Genomic DNA, 20,319 nt, shown 5'->3' with positions numbered 1-20,319 from the left:
TTCGACACAGTCTCTCACCCCACCCTAGCCCGCAGACTACATGACGCAGGAAACAGGAACAAGGCCCTAGACTGGATCCCACCCTTCCTCTCGGATCCCACACCACCCACCTGCAGAGTCCCCCAAGGATCCTTTAGCCCCATCCTGTGCAACGTCTACATGGCCCCACTCGCACCCACCATTAGATCCCACAGACTCAACATTGTATCCTACGCAGACGACACTCAACTAATCCTCTCCCTATCCAACAAACCCAACGTCTCCAAACACCACTTTCAAGAAGGAATGGAAGCAGTTGCCAGATGGATGAAGAACAGCTGCCTACAGCTAAACTCGGACAAAACCGAAGCACTGATCATGGGCCCACACCCAGATGCCTGGAATGACACCTGGTGGCCCCCTGCCCTCGGGAACCCACCCTCCCCATGGACCACGCATGCAACCTCGGAATCATCCTGAACTCTGAACTCAAAATGGACCGCCAAATCTATGCAGTCTCCTCCTCCTGTTTCCACACCCTCCGTCTCCTACGAAAGACCTTCAAAGGGATTCCCCATGAGCACAGGAAAACCGTCACGCACACCCTCATCAGCAGCAGACTCTACACGGGGATCAACAAGAACCTCACCTGCAAACTGCAGAACATCCAGAAGGCATCCGCAAGACTAGTCCTCAACCTACCGTGCCACTGCCACTGTCACATCACCCAACACCTGTGGACACTACATTGGCTCCTGGTCAAGAAGAGAATCACCTTCAAGCTCCTCACCCACCCCCACAAAGCCCTCCACAACATCGGACCTGCCTACCTGAACCACTGCCTCTCACTTTACGCACCCCAAAGATCCCTTCGCTCAGCCCAGCTCTCTCTTGCTACAGTACCGCACATCAAGAGGTCCAGAACAGGAGGTCATTCTTTCTCCTTCCTCATGGTCAAGGCATTGAACAACCTCCGTCTTCACCTCAGACAGTCTCCAAGTTCATGAAGGACCTCAAGACCTGGCTCTTCGACGAATCGCAATGAACTTCCTGGAGCTGCACCCCCCTCAGGGCTTTAAGACCCTTTCGGGTGAGTAGTCGCGCTTCACCAACCCTGGATTGATTGTGTCTGCTGCGGATGAGTGTGTGAGTGATGGTCTTTTTGGATTTAGGGGGGAAGGGGATCCATCTGAAGGTCTTTCAAAGCAGGCAAAGGGTATTGAAACAGGCCAAGGATACCGAGTTTATCTGGCAGTCCATAGTGAGCGATGCATCTACTATGAAGTTTTGTGCGTGGTCCGTTGTGGTGGGGGGAGTTCCTAGCGCAGAGGGCCACCAGGTAACATTCCATGTGGAGGGGGTGGATCCCAGGACGAGGACTTCTGTCTTGTCGGAGTTTAGCTTGAGGCAGCTGTTCTTCATCCTTTCTTGGAAGTTGAGCCTGTTGACAATGGGTTTATTGGGAAGGGAGAGGATCAGTTGTGTGTCGTCAGCATAGGAGACTATGTTGAGTACGTGTTCCCGATGATGGTTGCGAGGAGTGCCATGTAGACGTTGAAGAGAGTGGGCCTGAGAGAGGAGCCCTGAGGCACTCCGCAGTTGGTCTCTGTCAGTTCCGAGAGGTATGGTGGAAGTCTGACCAGTTATGTTTTGCCTGTGAGGAAGGATCGGATCCAGTAGAGGGCCTTGTTGCAGATGCTGGAGTTGTGGAGTCTAGTGGTTAGGGTGCAGTGGGAGACGGTGTTCAATGCTGCCGAGAGGTCCAGGGGGATGAGGGCCACGGTTTTGCCCTGGTCGAAGAGGGAGCGGTTCGTCAAGTTGGCTAGTTGGTTGTCGATGGCTTTTTCGGTGACTTTGGCTGGGAAGGGGATCAGGGAGATGGGTCTGAAGTTCGTACGGTGTGGTGAGTCCGCTGAGGGTTTCTTCAGAAGTGGGTTGATTTCGGCGAGTTTCCGGTCGTCGGGGGAAGGAGGAGGTCTCGAGGGAAAAGTTGATGATTCAGCGTAGCTCTGGCTCGATGGTGGGTGAGGGCTCTGTGGAAGATGCAGTGTGGGCAGGGATCCGGTGGTGCTTCTTAGTAGATACTTTTCATGGTCTTTAGGGTGTCGTCCATGATGAGTGGGGTCCACCTGAGCAGGGTCTGTCGGGGGCATAGGTTGAGGAGGTTGTTGGTGTGGTGAGGAGCACCTGGTTGTCAAAGTTGTCGTAGATCGTCTTGATCTTCTGGTGGAAGAAGGTGCCAAGTCTGTTGCAGAGGTCTTGGGAGGGTGGGACGTCTGTGGTTTCGCTGTTGGGTTTGGCGAATTCCTTGACGATGGTGAAGAGTTCTTTGCTGTTGTGTGTGTTGGTATTGATTCTGGTCTTAGAGGGCCTTCTTCCTTGTATTTTTGATGAGGTGGTGGTGGCTGCTTTAAAGGCCTTGTGGGCTTCTGTGATTTTGTGGTTGCTCCATGTCTTTTAGAGTCGTCTGCAGAGGCGTCTGTTTTTTTGGAGGGCAGGCTTGAGCCAGCTTGCTTTCTTGATGTGTTTGCCAGAGGCTTTCTTGAGAGGGGCCAGGCTGTCGCCGCAGTGTGCGATTCATGGTGTAGGTTGAATGCTGCAATGTTGGTTTCGGAGGTTGGCGGTGGTGAGGTGCTGTTGAAGGTGGTGGTGAACTGGTCCTTGGTGACCTTGTTCCAGCTTCTGCGGGGGTAACGGTGGGCGTGCTTGGGTGCGGTGGGTTTGTTGAAGGAGAAGTGGATACAGTGGTGGTCTGTCCAGAGAAGTTCCGTGATGTGGCTGTAGGAGATGCTATTTCCTGCGGCGAAGACTGGGTCGAATGTGTGACATGCTGTGTGCGTTGGGGCAGTGACCAGCTATTTCGGGCCTACGTTGGCAAAGTTATCTAGGAGGGAGGAGGTGTTTGGATCATTGAGGTTGTCCAGGTGGAAGTTGAGGTCTCCTAGTTGATTGTAGTCTGTGGATGTAAGATCCTGGGGTGTGATGACGTCGGTGAATGGAGCATGGGGGCCGGGTGGTCTGCAGATGAGGTTGCCATGGAGCGTGGTTTTCGTGTTGGCATAGATCTGAAAGTGAAGGTGCTCCATGAGTGTTGTGGGGTCATCTGGGTGGGTGGTCAAGCGGAGGATGCTTTTGTGGCCAATGGTAATGCTGTCTCCCTGCTGGTTGTGGCGGTCCTTGCGGATGATCTTGTAGCCATCGGGGATGGCGATGGTGATGCCTGGTGCTGAGCTGGCCTTCGTCCAGGTTTACGCAAGTAAGGTGACGTCGGGTGAGGCGGCATCCAGGAAATACCAGATCTCTGTGGCATGTTTGTGGAGGGATAGTACGTGGAGGAGGATGCAGTTTAGCGGCTTCAGTGCGGTGAGGTTCGGTTGGTTGGGTGATGGAGCTGGGGGACGGAGGTGGGTGAAGTGAGGTGGCAGTGAAGGCAGGAGAGAGGGCCGTTGGTGTTGCACAGGTCGAGAGCTGGCAGTTGTTGTTGCGTCCGGGGTTGAGATCATGGAGGCTGCTGGAGTCATAGCAAAGGTGGTTCAGGAGGCCAAGGTTCCTGGCTCTGGGTGCGGTCTGGCGCAAACAGGCTTGCCTTTGGTATGGCCACGCGCCCACCATTTAAGTAGGGTGAGGGGGAGGGCAGGTCAGGTGGGAGCACAAATGGCGAAATGGAGTGGGAAAGGGCCACGGGGGCATCAGCGGCTGGAAAAGGCAGAAGGCGGCACAGGGGAAAAGAAAAAGAAAAATAGGAAAACAGGCAGACACAGAACAAAAGGCACAGAGAAGGAGAAAAGGCAAAATCCAAAAAAAGACAGAGAAGAAAGAAAGAGGGCAGAAGAGCAGAATGCTCTCCCACTGGACCACCAGGGATGAGGTGGAGGCGGGAGCCTGCGGGTGGAGGAGGGCCTCGAACACCCTGACACAGAGGTAAGAGCGCGCTCGGGGGGATCACTTAACTGCTGGAGCTGTGCGGGAGGAGAGCAGTTTCTGACTAGGTGGGAAAAAGATTCACTTTTCAAAGGGGCAAAGATGCGCAAGGAAGCAGGGTGGTGTTGCAACAAGAAGACGCAAAGGAGACAAGCATTTTGGTTTGCTCGTATTTTGGCTTTGACAATGCTGCAATTCAACAAGCACTGGCAAAGCCAAAATAGGAGTGAATTGGCACAGAATAGAGTGAGTCTGCGAGGGTGCTGTAAAAAGGAGATGGCCTAATAGAGGCATTCTGAACAAGGTGGATTCTAAATAAATAATGAAGTATAAATGATGGAATGAAATCCAATGTGTGTGCAGACTAGGTTTTAAAAGTGTTCACTTCCACAGAATGCTGAGAGCTAACAGCAGACTGATTAACAACCACGTTAGCCACTAAAAGCCAGCTGAAAGGCAGTAGCCAATAGAAGACATGGGCAGTCAAAAACCCCTATTGTATCTTAATGCTAGTGTACATGTATGTTTTGTGTTGTGCTGTGTGGTGTGTGATAACATTTGCTTTGTTGTCTGTAGGCAAGATCCCAAAATGTCACAACAATGTGCCATTTAAAAGGCCTCCACAGCTCACTGAAGTTAGGACCAAACTATATTAAAGACAAAAAATAATAAAAAATTAAATGGATCAAGTAAGAGCCACAACACGTTGCAGAGTCCTATTTTGCTTGATATGTCAACACTTAGAAAAACATAGCATGCTCTTTAAATCAGCCATGCTCAACAATTTTTTTTGTCATGGTGTTAATCAAAAATTAATGACTCCAAAGTAGCATACATTACCTTGAAGTAACTAAAGTCAAATATGAGATCTCCATATTTCTGTTGTTCGGCTTTATCCTTCAGTCGAAAGACATTTGGAATAAACTCAGAGAGCCTGAGAAATTCAGCAATGATGGCATTCCCACGAGAGACGATCCTTAAAATGGCCTGACCACAATGATTGTTCTCCGCCAGAAAATCCACCATTGTGAAGGCAGCTCACTGATCTGTGGTTAAGCAGGTAAAGGAGTGAAGTATCTTAAATAGTGTGGAAACACCTAGAAACAAAACATATTTAGTAGGTTAGACCATGTCAAAGTTCACAGTTTACAAAACACAAACCTATTTCTATTGTTTGTCAGATGGCAACCGCTACACTGAGCTTTCCTTTGAAACATTTGCCCTTACTGCTAGATCCCTTCTTCAGCGATCAAACAAGTACTGCTAAAGCACAAGGACAGAAGTGACTTATATCCTAGGGTAAACACGCTGTGCAACCAAATAAATAGATGAGATTCAAACGCATAGCACCTAAATCAGAGCATATGTTACCCGTATAGATAACCCTGTTTTGAAGTTTCCCACATTTACTATAATTTTTACTTTGGACATTTCAGTCGCTGCCAATGTCAATTTCATTGTTAAATGTATTTTGGTTCAAGTGGTACAGAACTCTAAAGCTTGACAAACACAAAACATTGTCCCATTATATTGTGTTAGGTTTTAAAAACTATATTATCAGCATAACAGTGGAATTATGCATTTTGTATATATCAAGGAATAAAATGTGTATCAATATCTAGGCACCAAAGAACATTAGATTGGGTAAGCAGAAACCTATCAAGTTTTATTATTTTAATGCCAAATTGAAAAAAGCTATTATTATCATGAAGACAATCATACAACAAAACAATTCTGCAATGCAAAATGAAGAACACATTTTTGTGTTACATATGTACCGACAGTGGCACTTCAGGAAGCATATAAGCCCATTTTTAGGTTGGGTGTTAGTCAAGAACTTTTTATATATATAACGATAATCTTCACCACCTCCGCAGCTGCAGCGAAATGAAGAGATGGACCCCAGGCTGTCGGCAAGGTAACATTTTATTGAATACCTCCCAACGGGCGACGCGTGTCGAGCAACAGGTGCTCTTGTTCACACACCGTACACCCGGTCAGCTTACATGATATATACTTTTTTTTAGTGATGCTCCACCTCTCAAATGTGTCACATGGTCATATAATAAACACAAAGAAAATACTTTACGTTACCTAAGGTCATTTCGATAGTACAATTTAAAACATAGAATGTTCAATAAAAGACATGATGTGTTGTTTGATCAACTGATTTGGAAAAAACAAACAAAACAATGTAATTTATGCATGAATGCAGTGTCGAAACATTGTGGTTGACTTATAATGGTTAGTCAATAAGGCCAAGATTTATGCTTGGGGACATGTCTTGCATTAATCAAATATTCATAATAGAAAAATATATATAAAACACAAATGTATATATACAAATTTACAATATATACACAAAATTTCATATAAACTATCAATGTTCATGATTTACAAACTATTTACACATTACTGCTTAAATGCAATATAATTCCACTGGGACTGATTGCTCAATCACTAGATGGCTTTCTCAAAAAATACAAGTCTGTTGTTTCCCATCTCATGGAATATAACTATATATTGTCCTCCTGTATCTCACTACTAATTCAAGCCATACACATGAGTGTATATATATATCCACTGGGTTTTCCAACACCTCTTAGATGCACTCCAACCGGCAGCGCTCCAAAGGAAGAGAAACGGACACCAAAGTAACGTGGTTAAGCAGGTCTTTATTTGCTCACAGCTGATGTCAGGTCACACGCGTTTCGAATAACAAGTATTCTTTATCAATTGACTGGACACAGTCCGCTTTCTATTTTTATACCCCGTTTTTTTCTTCTATTGGTGATGCTTTCACCCCCCACATGTGATTATTAGACATGAAAGAAATACTAGACATGCATAAATGCTAAATTTCTTTGCCGTTTCTGAATAACTTTGTGTTGTCTGACACATGAATGTTATTGACATTTCTTTGTAGTGTGCACATTGGTTGTTGTTACATGCATCTGTAAACATGACAGTGTAATAAGTGGCTTAAATGCTTTTTAGGAGCGCCCTGCATTGGCCTCTATTTGTAAGGGAGCACAGTTTGTAATTTGCAGATTGTGTGTATATATACACATGTATATTCCATATCATAGATATAAATAAATAAATATGAAAATTGGATATACGCGCACCCTGGTATATACATACAATATATATATATATATATGTATCAATAAATACAATTTTTTAAAACCATTAAATATCTTGAAGATAAATAAAATGCTTAAAATGCATATATTCTAGTGCAAATGGAATCACAATCTACCAAAAATGAATTCTAAACTGATTAAAGACCTAATATAATTAAAATCAGTATGGGCAACTGTCCTAATTGTATGTGCAAATTGTCGCAATGTGCAAAAATTGTCATATGTGCAAATATAGCATTTGAGAAGCTGTTTCTTGTATTTCTAAACATTGTCATAAAGTGCATACAAAAAGGGTTATCTGTGCAGGTTAAAGTGCAAAAATAGAGATAGGGTGGGTATGTTAAAAGATACGTACAAAAAATATATTTTGTATGTATTGGGAAACACTAAAACCATGTTGTTTTCTGTTATAAGGGAAACACAAACATGATGACAGTTGGTTTGGAGTAACAAAGTGGGTGACGGACAAATTTTGGTATACAGCAGATTAAATCAAATTAACCAGAGCCACTGTATTACAGGAAGTTGTGTAGTTCCTCTGTATTATTGAGGCCATTTGGATGTTTGCTGTCTAACTCAAGGATATTTTTACATTCCTTTTTTTTATTTATTTTTTTTTTATTTTATTTTCACCTGGTCCGGAACAGACAATTTGACAATAGTTTCACATCATTCTGTGTTTTGATTTAGATGACCTTATCTTTTTTACAAGAGTTTTGTTTAGGTACAGAAAATGTTATTGGTAAGATCAGATATGTCTCGTAAATATACAGAAATTCACAGAAATTCACAAAGCCATTAAAAAAAAAAAAAAAATACAACATAATCAATTTGTCAGTCGGAGTTAGTCTTAACGTTATTCAATTCAGTCTAAGTCTCCCCAAATTTTCTCAAATTTCTTAAGCGACCTAGTGCCTCTTAATTCTGCTAGAGTACCCTCCATTGTTTTAATTTCGATAGCTAGATACCACCAGTCCATGACATTAGGTATATTAGGGCTAATCCATGCCCTAGCTAGTATTAGTTTAGCACATGAGATTAATATTGATGCTAACACTGATCGCGGCTGATTGGTCAGATATAAACCAAATAGAGCCATAGGCACCGTTATCTGAGAGCTAGGATATATTTACATTCCAACTGCCTTAAGCTCTTCTCTCGGTTGCCACCCCGGAGAGGTTCAGACACAGCAGCTATGACAAAATATTTAAGATTCTTGAGTTCATTTTTATGGACAGCCTTGAAATGTCTGGCTACCGGGTACGTCGGGTCATTATTGACTATGACCCGTAAGTGCTGGAGTATCCTGACATGCACCTGTAGCTTGGTGCTGCCCACATATCTGATTCAGAAATATCTGAGGCCACAGGTGCATGTCAGGATATATACGGCGTACTCGGTTTTACAGTCAAAACATCCCTTGATTGTTGACTCATAAGGGCTGAATGGAGTGTTATATTTGGTGGTTGTAACACCAAATTTACAAGCCCTACATGATGAGCATTTGTAGAAACCATCCCTTTGTTTTAGCCAGGTGGATTTATTGCTCTTTATGGTTTCTGGATGACTGTGAACTATCTGAGTTCTCATAGAGGTGCCTCTGCGGTATGTTATGGTGGGCCTAATGGGCACCTCGGGTGATATCACAGCATCCGTTAGAACAATGGGCCAATTTTGAGTGATGATGGACCGTATCTGACGATATTGGCTATTGAAAGTTAGAATTAAGCGGGGGGCATTGATTGTCGCTTCATCTACCTCGGGTTCATGCTCATCAGTGCTATTGTTTTTTGAGGGATCCAACAATGATTCCCTTGATCTGGTTTTGGCTTTGTTGAGTGCTCTGTTCAGAGTGCATGTGGTGTATCCTCTCCTACGGAATCTTTCGATTGCCTCCCTCATGCAGGTGTCTTGTTGCTCAGTACTGCTGCATATGCGTTTAATTCTGAGGAGCTCTCCGTAGGGAATGCTCTCAATTAGGTGTTTAGGGTGAGAGCTGGTGGCATGTAACGTGGAGTTACCCGCCGTCGCTTTTCTATGTAGGGTAGTTTTAATGGTGTCATTCTCCACATACACTTTGACATCTAGGAATTCAATCTCTTTGGCACTAATATGTGAGGTGAATTTTAAGTTGACCTGATTGACATTGAGGTTGGCAATACATTTTTTAGCATTTTCTTCACTGCCCTGCCATAGTATAAAGACATCGTCTATAAATCTCAACCACAACCTCACATGTGTATTGTATAGTACCGAATGTTCTTTCTTAAGGACCTGCTCCTCCCACCAGCCAACCATAAGACAGGCGTAGCTGGGGGAGAAGCAGGACCCCATCGCTACACCCCTCATTTGCTTGTATATTTTTGTTCCAAACATAAAAAAGTTGTTATTTAAACACCATTCGATGCTTTTAACGAAATCTTATTGTGCCTCTAACACTCCATCGGTCTATTGGTCAAAAAATGTCTGGTCGCTGTTAGACCCACATCGTGTTCTATGCACGTATAAAGTGACTATGTCCAGAGTTATCAATTTCATATAATTTTCCCATTGGATATTGTCAATATTTTTTAGAAAGTCACCTGTATCTTTCACATAAGTTGGTAGTTCCTTGACCATGTCCTGCAGGTAGTAATCTACGTATTGTGATAGATGTTCACCTGCACTGTTGATAGCCGATATTATGGGACGTCCCGGTATTGGTGTTGTGTCTTTGTGTGTTTTGGGAACAAAGTATATAGAGGGTATTGTAGGGAATTCACTCCAAAGAAAATCAAATTCGTCCCTAGAGATCATGCCATCCCGTTTGCACTGTTGTAAATGTTTTCTAAGCATCTCAATGGCTGCTGTATACTCCTTTTTGTTTGATTCTATAGCATGCTTTGTCAGAGAGTTGACGGTGGGCTTCCTTGAGGTACTCTTCCTTTGGCCAAAGGACTATATTCCCTCCTTTATCCGAGGGCTTTATAATCACTTCCACATTTTTACTCAGTTTTCCAATAAGTTTGTTGTATTATATTTGGTTGAAACTGGGTTTTTTGGGCTTGTGATTATGTCGATGGTATAAGTGTTTGATGTCATCTGTTACCCTCTCATGATAAATGTCAATGGCATCTTTTGGCGTTTGGGGAATAAAAGTGGATTTTTTCTTGAAAGGGCTGCTGCCCGCACCACATTGACTTATGGTTGCTTCTCTTAGCTGTTGTTGTGTCGATGCCTGTATTTCATCTTCCTCGTTGTTACTTGCTATTGATTGTACAGCAAGTAATATTTCTACATCCACAGCCAGTAATTTGTTGGTTCTCATATCCATCGGTGTGGTGGCTGTGTGTTTTTTGGCTATTCCTTTTTTCACTTTGAAAAACTTGATAAGTTTAAGTTTTCTGATGTAGTTGAAGATGTCAATTCTCGTTTGTGTATAGCTAAAGTCATTGGGTGGGCAGTAGGAAAGACCTAATTTCAGGATCTGTTGTTCTTTATCACTAAGCTGAAGTTTTGTTAAATTTATGAAGATTTTGTCCTCTTTATTGTCCATCATCATTTGAGCCAGTAGCCTCTTTTTGGCTTTGCATTTGGTTTTGTTGCGCCTTTCACACCTTTTGACACTTCTGCTTTTGCTTGCAGTTGGGATTGTAGGGGTTTCCGGGGCCTTAGGGTGTTGAGCCGGTCCTCCACTAAAAAATCTATTTCTTCACCCAGGTCCAGAATTCTTGTTTCTGGGCATTCCTCATTCGTGCTGGCATTGCTGTAAATAGAGCTTGTTTCGCTTGCTATTGAGCTCGCATCGGATACGGCCTCTGTGGAACATCCTGCTTTTTCTGCCACTTGTTGCACCTTGGTTTTTTGAGGGTTCGCTTTAAGTTTTTTTGCAGTGTCATATTTGCGGGCGAAGGTGTATATTTTGCTTTGTTCGTAATCTGCTAAGTCTCTGGCGAATTTATATACCTTTCGCTGTTTGATCTTTTCTTACAGTTTGTTAAGTCTGTCGTTTATTTCTTTCCATGTCTTATCAATGAATTCATTTGGCTCCAATTTGCTCAAAGCAGCGTTAATACCATCGATTTCCTCCAATAGTTTAACTCTATCAGATTCCGCATATTTAATGAGTGTACGGACTAGGTTCATGGAGGCATCCAGATTACTGGCGCCCCATTCTCTGAGCATTTTTGGGGCCGGATTTTCGAAGCTGGGCGCAAGAAGGATGCGAAGTCCTCCAGGCACCCTCCCAGCTTCCTCATATTTGCTTAAGGATTTCTTTTCCCATCATTTGGTGACCTCTGATCTCATGCATTTTTCTAGCCGCTTGAGTAGTGTTTTGGCTGTATCATCCACTTGAACTGTATTCTCATTAGCGGTTTTGTTACCCCACATTACAATAGTTGGCAGTTTGCTGTACAAATCATCATCAGCCGCTTCCCTGGCACGGACCGCGTCCGCCGACATTGCCGCTGTGTGAGATGCCGATTCAAATACAAGAGTCGGCTTGTGCCTGCCCACACCTACCCACCGAGTTAAACTGTGCTATGGACACTCACCGCAGTGTGTACAATTCCTGAAGGTCCTCTGACCCTGCTAGGGTTGCACCCGCATTGGTACCGGTCTCAGCACGTCGCTCGGGGGCCGCCGCGGTGATTCTCCTTTCGGGAAAGAGCGTAGAGGAAGGTTGTTAGCAGCGGCCACTTCCGGGGTAGGGGGTCCGTTGGCGGAATCAACCAGGCTTCCGCAAGGTAATATCCACTGGGTTTTCCCACACCTCTTAGATGCACTCCAACCGGCAGCGCTCCAAAGGACGAGAAACGGACACCAAAGTAACGTGGTTAAGCAGGTCTTTATTTGCTCACAGCTGATGTCGGGTCAGACGCGTTTCGAATAACAAGTATTCTTTATCAATTGACTGGACACAGTCCGCTTTCTATTTTTATACCCCGTTTTTTTCTTCTATTGGTGATGCTTTCACCCCCCCACATGTGATTATTAGACATAAAAGAAATACTAGACATGCATAAATGCTAAATTTCTTTGCCGTTTCTGAATAACTTTGTGTTGTCTGACACATAAATGTTATTGACATTTTTTGCACATTGGTTGTTGTTACATGCATCTGTAAACATGACAGTGTAATATATACACACTTATTTAACATGACTTTTAGCTAGATTTCTTCGTCTATTCGTTTGTTGCTGTGTCATTCACATTTTGCTCCTGCCCACTACTGCATACAGCATGGGGTAGTGGGTCAGCTTAATAGAGCCACTGGCTAACTTCAATTTAAGGGACTGCATTTTGCTCTTTCACAAGGCCACATCTGCATATAGTGTGGTTCCTTTAATTGCCAGCGTTTCTTGTTTTAAGTCTATCATAACTTTAGTGTTGCCTTTGTGAAAAATCCTCATGTGATAGCAGGACCTTCTCCCAGCTATTTGTGTTGCTTTTGATATGAGCACAGGGTATGTTCCAGCTTTACCAGTTCCTCTCTCCTACTAATGCTTTTGCGAGTTCCTTTTGGAGTGTCCTCTGTTTATCTGACTATTGCCTTTTCACAGCATATCAGAATGTTTCTATTTAAATCTGTTCTTTATAAAGTTCCCTTCTTTTTAGTATGCACGCAAGGAAGTGCATTTGTAACTGCACTCCGGTTTGTCATGCTGGTATGTATTTTAATTGAGGACATAACACTCAAGAGAGTAGACCAGGTCTAAGGCGTGGTGTGTATCTAAATAGATGACCGTGAGATAAATGGATGCAAGTCTAGGCAACTGAGTCACAGAGGTTTGTGTGAATCCCATCAGACCACCCAATTGGTGGATTTTCATCCTATGGGGGTTGGTAAATACTCAAAAACTCTCCTGACCAAGTAGTGCCAGGATAACATCACAACTCTATGTGTGTTGTTCCTCAACAGAAAAAATGTGAATCAGGTACAGTGCTCAAATAATCGTGAAAAATAAAATTGACTACTAAGATTTGGAGAGATCTTTCCAATTGTAAATCTAAGTGTCAAAAGTTTAAAAACACGCCCGGTAGTTAATCTTGGATACTACCTTGTGGCGCTAACATGGTGGTCGACATGTTTCAGCCATCTGGGGAACTACCCCGGCTTTCTTCAGGACCTATTGTGTTGAAATGCTACTACCAAAGGGGGTAATTGTGATGTGAGGAACAGGAAAAAATTACTTTACTTGTTAGACGTCACATATCTACCAGGAACATTGCGCTCCAACGTTCAATGATGGAAGAGAATCAAGACTTCTTCCTGTCAGGAGATAAAAGATAACACAGCCACACAGGACTAAGTCACCTGCGTACATCCACATGAATACTCAAACTACGTTCAGAAGGAACACACAATGCGTGAACAGTTTTCATTCCGCATTACTGAATAAAAAGCATAATAGCTTAATCACACAGAGGCATTTCCTCATGGTGATACTCACCCATCTTTGTGTGGGTGACGACCTCACCTCACCCGGCAACCGCTCGGGAGAATGAGGCCCCGCTCTACAGTGTAGAAAAAGGACACAGTAAGTGCATAACATCCTCTATGCCCAGCCAAATTGCTCTACACATAACCCATCAAACGTGTGATGGAGATCACAGTATCAGACCACACAATTATCTACACAAAGGTGGAAATCTCTAAGTCCATCATAACCGTTATTAATCAGGATTTCAGTTGTAAATATGCTCTTGATCTGAGATGTACAGTCTTAAAATGAAACATATAAACTTATGATAGAAAACCTTGCTAAATTCGATCTGCCCACCTTCCAAAAGAACTTATCAAAAGGACTCTATACAGATGCTCCTCGTTTTAGGAGGCGTGTGCACCAGAGTTTCAGGACAGTTTCTATAAATAGCAGACACACTGACAGGTTTGAACAGCAAAGGCATCCCGCTTCTTACCTCTCCGTCGGTGCCCCTCATGTTGGCCGAGCGGAAGTGGAGGTAGTAAGTATACCGCCCGCCCTCTCCTTATAAGAGAGCACTGATAGGTTAATTGGTCACACGGGACCGCTATGACGCTAGAACTCCACAGTAGCAAGTTTAAAATTATGTATAAGCAAATATACAGGGCATTTCCCAATGGGGAGACATGTCCTGGCGAGAGATGTAAACAACAAACGCCGCCGCGCTGAATTTGAAGGTCAATATCCGGGTATTGACAGTTGAAATATGCGCACGCCTCTGTCGGAGAACGCTGTTCTCTTGCGCATGCGCATTGGCAATGGGGTCGCGAAAAAGTCAACACTAAGATTACTTGTGAATCCCATGGATTTGAGCTTAGCGCTGTGTTTTAGGTGGTGGAAAACACGCGCTACTTAGAGGAGAAAAGCGGGACAGAGTAATCACACGCACATCAAATGAGCCATGGTTCTCGTTTTTGATAATATTAAACGCTGTGAATGCTTACCCACGTGACGAACCCTGATACCGATTGAAAGACATTAGTGTCTTGACAGTGATAGTAAATGATTATGAAATCCGTAGCCAGTGCTTGAGACTGCAGAAACCAAAAAACACTGTATGTTGAAACAATGAGTACGACTAGTATTGGTTACACTTATCGATCTATAGTAAATACATGTAGTTGACAATGACTGTAAATCTTGTCAGTCAGTCATGTAATTGGTGTAGTGTAGTTGTCAGCTTTTGATTTTTAAGACAAATAAAAATAAAAATAAAGCTAGGTCTGTACATGGTGCCATCACAATTAAGTTGGGTGAGCTGTATATGTATACGAAAGTGCGTATACATAAAAGGATGACCCGCAACAAGAAGCTGCTCTAAATACAAAAAACAAAAGGTGTGGAGGGTCAAGGGGAACGTTTAACGACCTGTCTACTCACTCCCCATACTCATAATACATAATTGGTCACACGGGACCGCTATGACGCTAGAACTCCACAGTAGCAAGTTTAAAATTATGTATAAGCAAATATACAGGGCCTTTTTCCAATGGGGAGACATGTCCTGGCGAGAGATGTAAACAACAAACGCCGCCGCGCTGAATTTGAAGGTCAATATCCGGGTATTGACAGTTAGTAGTCAATTTTATTTTTCACGATTATTTGAGCACTGTACCTGATTCACATTTTTTCTGTTGAGGAACAACACACATAGAGTTGTGATGTTATCCTGGCACTACTTGGTCAGGAGAGTCTGAGTATTTACCAACCCCCATATGATGAAAATCCACCAATTGGGTGGTCTGATGGGATTCACACAAACCTCTGTGACTCAGTTGCCTAGACTCGCATCCATTTATCTCACGGTCATCAGTTTAGATACACACCACGCCTTAGACCTGGTCTACTCTCTTGAGTGTTATGTATTATGAGTATGGGGAGTGAGTAGACAGGTCGTTAAACGTTCCCCTTGACCCTCCACACCTTTTGTTTTTTGTTTTTAATTGAGGACTACAGTTATACTTGTAAACTCATTTAGTCTGTATGTCCTGCTTGTGTGGCTTTCTAGAATGCTTTCAGTACCCTTGCATGTCATGCTTTTACAGACATTTAACTATTATTAGGTCTCGCATACCGATACAGAGCTATGCGCTGTCTGCGTAAGCGAGACTTATTGTTGCCGGGTAGCTTAGCGAAGTGGGACAGGAGAGGTGCACGAGCATGGAAACACATGGAAACATATTGGAGACATGCGCTGTGAACGCGCACTTTTGAAGACATGAGCTGTGAGCGTGTACGGCGGTGTTAGCAGCGTCTGTTTTCGCGCTCCCCCGCGCTTTCACTTTCGCTCACGCTGATGTGCACGCTCGCGGCTTGCTTTATTCAGCCGGGGCCCTCAGCGTGTGATCCGGTAGGTGCTGGGTAGGTCAATGGGTTGATTCCGCTGGCTGCTCACCACTTCACCAGACAGCGAGCTCGCCCTCTGCTGCTGCCGCGTCCTGTGCTCTAATCCGGCTCCCCGACCGCAGCCCAGGAGTCTCGTACCGCAGCTTGTTTTTCAACAGGTACCGACGATCGTCAAATAGAGTCTATTGTTTCTGATGTTCCACGGCTTTCAGTCCCGAGAGGTAAGTCTAGGCATTAAAAGCAGTACTTTTAAAACATTAGAAACTGCTTGTTTACAATCGAAGCTGTAAATGAGCATGACATCAAAACCCTCGCCCGTCATAGACCCTCCATTACTGTAGAATATTGGCATATGAGGAGAATTCATATGCAAGAGCTTCAAATCTTTGAAGGGCTAAATGTAAATGTCGTGAGCACCCAACAGCCCTTCCGATACTTCTAAAGACACCAATACACTACAAGAGCATCTCCTGTCCTTGCACGTGCTTGGCGCATTGCCCACTGCCTCAGCTGTGCCACCCACTCTTTCACTTCCGCCCACTGGAACTGTGTATTTGAGCACACGTCAGCTTTCTACTAAGTGGTTTGAGCAACTAAGTGGTTTCAGCCTCGCTGCTGTCCCCCTGAGGACTGATCATAACAGAACTTCATTTATTATAGAGGGGCCTAATGTACATATTGACCTCTCATGCAACTGATGACAGTTAATATTAACAATGTACCAAAAAACAAATCGTCCAGCTTCAGTGTAATTTAGAACACAATCCAGTGTGGGACTGACATATACCTGGTAACAATGATCTTCCAGGAAACCAAACACACAAACACATTTTGAAGAAAAATAAGGTTGTCACTCATAAGTAAATATTTTTGCGTATGCAGTAGAAGCATTTGTAGGGTTGAAGCACTGTTTGAGGTGCATCACACAAAATGACCAGAATGTGCAAATCTGAGTGGTGAAAAACTGCTTTAAATGAGTTACTAATCCTATAAAAATAATACAAATCTTTAGGACTGGTTTCTTTTTTAATACTTGAAGAGTCGTAAGGCATATTTGGCTTTTATTTTAACTTATGAGTTCTGTTTTGTGGGAGCCTGCCGTTTCATTTGCTGTGCATGTAACATCTACATTTCTTCTGCAGTAATTTAAGGGCAGGCCTGATGTTTTTCCCAGCATACTTTTGGGACTTGATGTCACTTTCACCTGGCCCTGATGTGCAGCTGCTTGCTTCGATGTTCTGCTGAAACCAGAAGATGTACCTCTGCTTTCTTTAAAGTCCCAGTCTAGGGTGTCAACCTGCTGGGCAATGCAACAACACTTTGCCTGATCCGGTCCACGGCAGAGTCAGGCGAAAGCTACATCAAGTCCAGAACAAGCATTTGCAATGCAGTAGGTCTCGCAGGCTGGGGAGTGAGAGAGTCTGCCTCTTTGCTCTCCACTCCTCCAGTTCGCCAGCAATGGACTTTCTCTTTCTGAACCAATATTATCAAATGCACAATACCATGGTACCCTGCTTACAAGGTGCTAGGTATATTGCACTGTTGCGTTTGGACAAGAGTATATATCGACCATGACAAAAACATAAATTGTCCTGTTCTATCGGTTACAGGCCCTTGTATATCCAAAGCACCTTCTTTCCATGATTTTCCCGGAAGCTTCATAATTACCATGAGTTGTACTCTGATTTTAAACACCTTATTACTATGACACACTAAACAATGCATAACAAACCATCCCAACTGAACATCTAAGCCTGGCCACCAGAAGTGTAATATGACTCTCTCCAGTGTTACTGATGCACAGATGGCGTTGGTGTGCAAAATGTAAACACCTGACAGAACTTGGAAGAATCAGTTTTGTTTCCCTCCACAGCAGCTGATGTAAAGACAATTCATTGCTCGCCTAACAAAACGTTCTGCACTCAGCACCAATCACTTGTTTGGATTTCCAGCTCTCATTAATGAGCACAAAATGTTTCTGAAACATTGCAGAAACATAACTCTTGCATTCTTCCTCATTTATGGTACAATCAGTGATCTCACAAACATGGTAGTCACTTAAGTCCCATGCATCCTCCACAATATCTTCATTCCACTAATTTTCTGCTCAGACCAACCTAGAAAGACAGTCTTCCACACAATTTTTTACACCCATAATAAAATCATTACCTAAAAGACAATTCCGGTAAAGACAAAACCCACTTGCAGATAAGATAAATGGCTTCAAGCCCTTTGTTCTCAAAAACATCCTTCTGTGGTTTATTATTGCCTTTTCAATATAAAAGTACTCCCCCACAGAACTTGCTTTCGTTTTTTTAAAAGCCAAATCAATACAAAGAGCTTCTTCCTCAGTAACAAAGTAGCTCAGCACCTGACCATTCAGAATCAATGAATTGCACTGGTTAAATATTTTTTTACATCCTGAAACTCAATATCACATAGGGAGGACCACACAAAGGAAACAACCTTTTTCAACAGCTTTCTCAAATGTAAAGTGCCTCTAGCAAATTGTGTAACGTATTATTAAGTTCACCAATACACAAAATATTTACTAAGTCCCCATCCTTGGACCTCTTTGCCTGAATCTTTCCAGCACACTCCTCAGATGAAATACATGTTCTTAAAGATAGGAACCAAAATTCAACAAATTATTTGGATGCTGCAAAGTCATCTTGTGCCCTGGGCTCCCCCCAATTTTTTGCTGACTGGTACGGGTGGTAACTGACTCTGACTGACCCTGGGCTCTGCCTAACCAGGCCAGGGTCCAGTGCTGTGCAGAAAGAGACAATTAGACAACAGTGAAAACACCTACATACACATGGTTAAACTATGGTTTAGGGTACCCCTGTGATTGGCATGACCTCCCGTATAAGGCCCTAGTACATAATAGGGCAGGCGGATTGAAACTACCTTTAAGTCCCAAGTATACAATATGGCAGGGCAGTTTAGAGGCCAGCAGCCTTTTCTGCACCTGCATGTGTGCACTGCTGGAGCCTGAGGTCAGTTTAAATGCAGCCCTGTGTTGCAGTACTGCTTTTAAAAATGCAAAGTGTGCCCACACTCGACTTAGGTGTTTGTGGCACTTACAAATTATTAAACTACAATGTTTGGGCATGGTAGGTACCCTCAGGGTCTCCCCTAGGTGTCCCAGGGAAAGGGGGTCAAGTACTTATAAGGAAAACCTTATAAAAAGGCTTTTATATGATGTGGGGTTAGTGAAATTGCGAATATCAATCAGGGGTTTATAAAGCACACTACTCACCCGTGAGGGTCTCAAGGCGCAGGCGGCTAGGGGAGGGGGTACAGCGCCGGTTCAGGTGAAGAGACAGGTCTTGAGGTTCTTCCTGAAGATGTGCAGGGTGGGGGAGCGTCTGATGTTGACTGGGAGCTCATTCCAGGCTTTGGCTGCGACGTAGGAGAAAGCTCTTCCGCCTACCCTGGTTCTGCGGATGCAGGGGGTCTCTGCGAGGGCGAGGTCGGTGGAGCGGAGGTTTCTCTTGGGTACGTGAAAGGAGGAAAGACTATGGAGATTTGCCATCCTGGGGGTGTGTTTAGCTAGCTCTTCTCGCCCTGCTGAAAAATCCGACGTGTTGAATTTTGGAGGAATAGTGCTTTTTGGGATACTCATTGTGCTACACTTTGGCGGAAGTGGTCATGTTCTGGGGCGTTGCCCTGCAGCTCATTGGACAGGAGTGCCTTCCTGCTTGACCCCAAAGAACACTGAATAAGTATCTGAGAGGGGCAGTGCCTCTCAGATCTGCTGCTTGAAAACTAAGAGAGCAAGAAGGGTCCATGCTGAGGAGTTTGATGTGCATTAACCAGGACCTGCACTCTGAAGATTGTGCCTCTTGGACCAACTGAAACTACAACCCTGTGGATCAAACCTGCTTCAAAAGGACTAAAGAGTGGACTACCTGCAAGCAAGCTACATGTTAACAGAGCTCACCTGGACCATAACCACAAATAATCCTTAGCCTGGAGTACTACAAGTGGATTTGTAAGGGTGTTGTCCAAGTGGATTGTGGTAATGGAAGTCCCAAACTTTCAAGGACCCTCTTGGAGATTCCAGACCCTTGGATTGTGTTTTGGATACTTTGGACACACAAGAGGAACTTCAGGAAGGAATTGTAATGGAATTAAGGCTGCTGGAGGAGGCTGCACGAGTCTGGTGAGAAATCTTCCAGAAAAGTTGCTAAGTGTGAATTTGTCCCGGTCAGAAGCAACCAAATGTCAAAAGTGGACCTGTTGATTTTTAAGCACTACAACGTGTCTAATCTTTAAAAATTCACATCTCTGGTTCCCTACAGTGGATCTTTACCCGTTTTTGTGTCATTTAGAGATAAACATATTTTCTATTTTTATAAATTAGTGTTGGATTGTTATTGCTTAATTATTTACTGAATTTGTGTTTCTAAATGCTTTATATAACTGTCTTTGAAGTTAAGCCTGCCTGCTAGCAG

At 43.7% G+C, this 20,319-nt stretch overlaps 1 protein-coding gene across 2 annotated transcripts in view; it reads right to left on the bottom strand.

The window, feature by feature from the left end:
• Positions 1-20,319, bottom strand: part of WASHC5 (WASH complex subunit 5) — a 415,933-nt gene that overhangs the window by 389,770 nt on the left and 5,844 nt on the right. The window contains exons 2-3 of one of the 2 annotated variants that reach the window (XM_078686782.1): positions 13,481-13,544; positions 4,741-4,997 (exon numbers count right to left, since the gene is read on the bottom strand). In XM_078686782.1, coding sequence (XP_078542908.1) covers positions 4,741-4,926 — 186 coding nt within the window. In that variant the 5' untranslated portion in view covers positions 4,927-4,997; positions 13,481-13,544. The remainder of the gene's footprint in view (positions 1-4,740; positions 4,998-13,480; positions 13,545-20,319) is intronic. The other variant, XM_078686781.1, reaches the window with a different exon arrangement.

The sequence above is a fragment of the Lissotriton helveticus genome, chromosome 4_1 (genome assembly GCF_964261635.1).
Source record: "Lissotriton helveticus chromosome 4_1, aLisHel1.1, whole genome shotgun sequence".
Taxonomy (NCBI): Eukaryota; Metazoa; Chordata; class Amphibia; order Caudata; family Salamandridae; genus Lissotriton; species Lissotriton helveticus.
The sequence above is the reverse complement of the archived record's forward strand: the minus strand, read 5'-3'. Positions and strand labels throughout refer to the sequence as shown.